This window comes from Lactuca saligna, chromosome 8 (assembly GCF_052625555.1).
Source record: "Lactuca saligna cultivar CGN05327 chromosome 8, ASM5262555v1, whole genome shotgun sequence".
Lineage (NCBI taxonomy): Eukaryota > Viridiplantae > Streptophyta > Magnoliopsida > Asterales > Asteraceae > Lactuca > Lactuca saligna.
The window spans coordinates 177,374,365-177,380,364 of NC_136424.1; the positions used below are offsets into that span (position 1 = coordinate 177,374,365).

General features: G+C 30.3%; 1 protein-coding gene across 2 annotated transcripts; it reads right to left on the bottom strand.

Annotated features, from left to right (window-relative positions):
• Window positions 1-2,215: 2,215 nt before the first annotated feature.
• Window positions 2,216-5,766, bottom strand: LOC145011188 (Calcium-binding EF-hand family protein). Of its 2 annotated transcripts, none has more exons than XM_078969847.1 (4): window positions 5,306-5,766; window positions 3,518-3,814; window positions 3,179-3,394; window positions 2,216-2,814 (listed from the first exon to the last, which is right to left on the bottom strand). In XM_078969847.1, the coding sequence occupies exons 1-4, from the start codon at window positions 5,558-5,560 to the stop codon at window positions 2,476-2,478; spliced, it is 1,107 nt and encodes a 368-aa protein (XP_078825973.1). In that variant the 5' UTR covers window positions 5,561-5,766; the 3' UTR covers window positions 2,216-2,475. The 2 variants fall into 2 exon arrangements, with proteins under 2 accessions (XP_078825973.1, XP_078825974.1); XM_078969848.1 differs by lacking the exon at window positions 5,306-5,766 and adding an exon at window positions 3,912-3,979.
• Window positions 5,767-6,000: the final 234 nt, after the last annotated feature.

Here is a 6,000-nt window from a genome sequence, read left to right on the forward strand (position 1 = left end):
TAGCTTATTCAATTTTATATTTCATTGTACAACATTATCGTTTGTATGTATTCTGAAATTTCACTTTAAAAATGCTTAATGTTTACACCTTGATATTAATTTTTTTTAATAAACCTGTATAATAATTATGGAATATATATCTCGTTTTAATTAACATTTACTTCCTTCATTAAATCAAATTCCTCATTAAATGTATATATATTTTTGGAAAGTAATAATTATAATGGGGCAGCATTATCTAAGACGTAAATGTTTGATATACTTTTGGAGGAAAAAAAATCAGGATCATTAAAAAATTTTATATAAAGAAAACACAATTTTAAATTTGATGAAATTATGGATGAAATTACTGGCAAAAAATATTTTGGAGGAAGTTGTATTTTGTAAGGTATAATAATATTACAAAATTCAAAATATGTATATTTGTTGTGTAAATTTATAAATTTGATTGTTACTATATAAAGATAAAAAAGTAGGTTAGTATGATACACAAAAACATAATAATTTCAATGATATTTTAAAATCATGCCAAAATTAATCGGATTCTTATGACATAAAAATTAAAAAGAAAATTATAATCATCTCTAACAAATAAAAGTAATATTTTCATAATTAATGTCAGTTCTTAAGATATATAAACTATGTTTTGTTAAAGGCACGTAATATTTTTTCCTGTTTATTTGAAAAGTTTTAGAAAAGTAGTTAACTGATTTCATGTAATTTATGATAAAGAAAATCAAAGTATATGAATACATATATTTGATATAGGAACAAAAAATAATCAAAAAAATATAAAAAACAAAAGAAGGTACTGACCTTCTAGTGTACAAGAGCGAATGTTTGAAGCAGAGAATGATGATGGAAGTTATAAACAATAAGAATGATGTCGTAAGAGAATGTTTGAAGAAAAGAAACGACTGAAAATAAGTGAGCCGCGGATTCAAGTATGAATCATATATGTATTTGATACTTTGAATATGATTTTTTGGTATTAATGATTTCCTAATAAAAATATACTTTATACTATTAGTTTACTAATATAAGCGAATTTATATTAATGGTTGATATTAATGCATTGATTGAAATGGTTTTTTAGTAATATGCTTTAAAATTGACCATATTAAAATTATCATAACTGGAAATTCAAGATTTAAAATATGGAAAATTTTTATTGGAATTAAATACATTCCATTTTAACAAATGCAAGTTATTATTTGACGATTGGAAAACATTTATTAGAATTAAATACATTCCATATGGAAAAGATGATGCCAACAATTTGACCTAAGGCTGGAAAAAATAAAATTGAAATACAATCAATGATCCAAATTATTTAAGATGATATCATAAGGTTTCCCTTTTAATAATATTTAGAGATTAGAGATATGTTAAATGAGACCAAATAGTGAAATGGACATAAAAATTTCAACAATAATCAAATATAGTTTTCAACTGCAAAATATTATCATGTCATTCAGCAATATCCCACTTTAGGTTTCAGGTATACAGACTTGCTATGTCATACAATCAACTATAGTTTTCACTTATAGAAATCATTCAAGAATAATTAGCTATGGTGCGTAGCTACAAAAGCTTATCATATCATTTAGCAATAATCATCAACTATTTATCAACAATTATATCTTTCACACAACACAAAAATAATAACATATTTAGATACCTTATCACCAATGATATCTTTCACACAACACAAAAATAATAATATCTAGATACATTATCATCATATAGGGAAGCATTAGGTTCTTACTTGAGGATGCGCTACCAATTCTTGTAGTACATTATCAACTTTTGTCTAATGATATTGCTATAATTGTACAAATATTTCGTGTAATATATTAATATTATAAGTTATGTTTTGATATATTTGAATATAAATAATAATTATAATGCTTCAAATTGATATTTTGTAGATAAATCTATAGATGAGCAAAAAGAAAGCCAAATGGAACACATAATGACCAAAGAGAAGATATGGATCCAAGTCGTAGTACACACAACGTATACATAGAAATCATGATGCATCATATACTCTTATGTGCCACACAAATCTTCCCATTGCATCCAAACTTTTTAAAAAAGTAAATTCATTTACTGTTTCCATTCCCCAAGTGCTTTTCTTAATATATTTTTTTTGCTAAAAATCATTCAGACTACAATTTATGGAGACTATTTATTAAGAAAAAATGCACCATCATGAACATGGAACAAGTCCGTATCCCTTTTTTGAATTACATGACTGTTGGGGGTCATTACAAGTTACACATAAAACCATATATATAATATACTTACTTAAACCTTACTCATGGCTCTCCCAGTACAACCAAATGCTAAACAAGATTGCACCAGAGGCATTCATGATTGTACATTGACTTTTACTTGTTATTTCTATAAGTTCATATGAAAGTAGTAGTAGTATTTTTATTAATAGTACATAAAGCATTGTAAGTTGTACCATTACATAGACAACGGTTGCAACAGAGTGGATGCTGAAGCTAGAGGTTCATGAACCACTGAGTTTGTGGAAACTGCGATCGGGTTTCCTTCTAATTGCAGCATAATGCTTCCAAGTAATTCAGTCAGTATTTTTTTGAACTCTTCTTCTTTCACAAGCTTTCCATCATCCATGTCTAACATCTTGCATGATTCGGCTATAACCTCATCTATCTGATACACAGCACCCAAAGGTGGCAACCCGGCTACAGAAGCCAAGAAATCAAGTGCCAGGCGTACACAATTCTTGGAGATTTTCCCATTTTGATCTTTTGGCATTGTCTTCACTGTTGTATCTAGAGTCTAAATTACAGAGTTATGTGGTAAGAAGAGGCTTCAAATAACATAACATTACAAGAAATTAAAAGATAAGTGAACTTCTTAGTTGCTATATCAGTCAATAAATCCTACTAGAAAATAAGGAACTAATTAATACTGCAACTTTTAGGTTGCATTTATTAGACATCACAAGACACGTCATGTCTTGTCATGACATGCCATGACCAGATAAATCATGGCATGTCATGTGTTGTCATGAATTCCATGACAAGACATGTCATGTCACGTATGACATGTCATGACATGACTGAAAGTCGTAATTTTGTCTAAAATGACAATAGTTTGAGTCCCACCAAACGAAAACACGGTTGTTTACAACCTGTTATACCTTTTCGAGTTCAAACTTGTTAGATAACAGTCTCCTAACCCCGGTTCCATCAAAAGTGTTCTCACTGTGAGCAACGATAACAGGTTGATCCTTGAGGCGTTGGGCCACAGTCTCTAAAACCTTTTTAAACTCTAGTAAAAACGCATCTTGAGAAACAGGTTGCTCTTGAGCAACACCACATGACTGTAGTGCGGGTGTTATAATATTACTTGTAACCTAACAAAAAGATCGTTACAAAAAACAGCAACATACTTTCATTTGTGTCTATTACAACATGAAAATACACAAACAACAAAAGAAATTAATAACTTTGACGAAAAAAAAAAAAAAAAGAATTACCCATGAATCCAAAACTGGAGGCATCCCTTTATCTACTGTAAGTTTCTCAAAAGCCTTGTTAATGTAGTCAGTAAGAGACCCATTTGGAATATCAATCTCTGAAAATATGGACATCATTTCGGGTTCAAAACTCGGGCTTTCAATGAATTCAAGTAGATCCTCCCCATCTATGCGAAGAATAACAATGGGATCTCTCTTTAAGCCTGCAGCCATTCCTATGAGAAAATCTGAAAGAACTTTTTTGAATTCGGTTTTGCTTACTTTGGAATCTTTACCATGAGTAAATTCACTAAGAACCTGCATGACAAGTGGAAATATAAAAATACTAGAAACATACTTTCATTGAATTTTTTTTTTTTTCGTAGCATCTTAATTTGAAAGTAAAATACTATACCTAAAGGATTTTTCAAACTACAAACATGTTTTCTAATTTCTAGGTTTAATGACCAAATTGAGGAAGAAGATGGTTTATCTAAATCAGTGAAAATGATATAGTTTGATATACCAATCAATTAACCTAAAAAATGAATAAAAAAAAGGTGGCTTTTTGTTGTTTTTTTCTTGTACACCATTCTACTGTCTTCCATTATGGGATCTTGTCAGCAATAACAGAAAGTTGCTTGTTCTTTTACATTTTAAAAACACATAACATCACATCTTTGGTGGGCCCAAAACATTCCTCACTTGTCTTGAAGCACCTAACTTTTAGGCATGCTTTATTATATAAAGTGTTTGACCATTTAGTAATTTATAACAAACTACGACCCCAACATGATAATTTTAAAAATATGATGTTGGGACAAGAGATAAAGATAAAACCCACTCACGAACACATGATGAAGTTTTTACTCAAGAAAACTCTAGTAGTTTTTAGAAACCCGAAGTACAACCATTAACACAATTTTGGCATTAAACTCAAAAGAAATAAGTTTTCCTAAATCATTGGGCTTATAAATTCATATAATAGGCCCATGGGCTTTATAGCTAAAGAATAAATTATTAGTTGCCCAGATGCTAAATCTCTATATACTCAAGAGTGGGTTTCTTTGAGCATCTTACATTTTGATTTTGTAGCTCAGTTGGGTCTTTTTTGGATAGGTTGAATCGGATATTTGAACTTTTGGCTTTTTTTCACTATTAAAAAATTTAATATTTCCCGAAAGTGATTTATCATTTTTATTTTTGACCAAAATTCAATTTAAGAGCAAGTGCGTTTGCACTTTGCACATGGTCTTTTATATATATTTATGTATATTTATATAATCAATGCAATTTATTAATATGTTTTGAGATAATAATGAGTAGTTCACCGTCCATATATTTGTGGGAACTTAATCATGCATATTCATTTGATTCCAACAGCTCAAAATTTATGATGTGACAGTTTATTTTTTTTATTTTTTTTTCAAACTTGGATAATTTCTCTTATCTTAGAACTCGATAACTCGAAGATCTGAATGTGAACTTTGTTAAACTAACAAAACTATTCCATTACTTTGGATGAAGATACGAACACGAAGAACAGAAATCACCGATCACTCAAAGTTCCTTCGAAGCACACAGAAATATTTTCATAAATTACTCAAATCGACAGAAATAATTCGAATTTTGAGTTCAACAGATTAGGATTATAACTCCAAAAGTAACATGAATTCGTAAGAAACGATGCAATTTCTACAAAAAAAACCTATGTCGATTTCACACACAGAGCTTCAGAAATGAAAGTGGGATTAATAAATTGATTATGGATGGGAGAAATAGAAATAGAAAGAGAATGAAGGAAATTACCTCAGCGTAAATATGATCGGAATCGGCGGAAGTTCCTTGAGGAGGCAGACCGAGGGCGGCGCCGATGTCGGCAACGGCGGGCTGAAGTTCTTTAACAGAGAGATGTCCGTCACAATCGCGATCGAGGTCACGAAACTTGTGATCGACGAAGTTACTAAAAACCTTATCGTTCTCAACTAACTCCATTATATCTGAACCGTCCATCACCTCAACAACCTCTCCACTTTTGGTCACAGTTTGTGGACCTTCCTCCATTTTCAGAAAAAAGTGGGAAAGCTTTTAAGCTTCAGATGCGTGATGCTTGTGAGAAGGTTGAGAAAGCGACTGTGTGAGTGTTAGTGTGTAGGTGTTAGTAGGAGTAGTAGCGGCAGGAAGTCTTTGAAGGAGATTTTCTGGGATCGGTGGCTATAAATGCAAGCCAGCATACACACAGGGTACTCGGCTTCTAACAGATATACTTTGTAGTTTGTAATAAAATAAAGAAATTAAATATCTATCTGCCGATCTTCCTTTTTATTTGACGAAGAAATTAGAAATTAAAAAGATATCTAAGTATTTTCGGTTGAATTGGTGGACATAAATTCAATAATTTAAGAGTAGTTTATAATATTAGGTGTAGGATGTGTATATTATACGGGTTGGTTAAAGAAAATAAAATATTAAAATATAATTAATAAGTATTTTTTTAAATAAAA

Bases quoted from the DNA above. Each gene is read 5' to 3' on its own strand.
- LOC145011188 (XM_078969847.1), bottom strand. From the start codon at position 5,560: ATGGAGGAAGGTCCACAAACTGTGACCAAAAGTGGAGAGGTTGTTGAG. The intron at 3,815-5,305 runs GTAATTTCCTTC...CTTGTCATGCAG, and splicing joins CCGATCATATTTACGCTGAG to GTTCTTAGTGAATTTACTCA. The intron at 2,815-3,178 runs GTATAACAGGTT...TCTGTAATTTAG, and splicing joins ACAAGTTTGAACTCGAAAAG to ACTCTAGATACAACAGTGAA.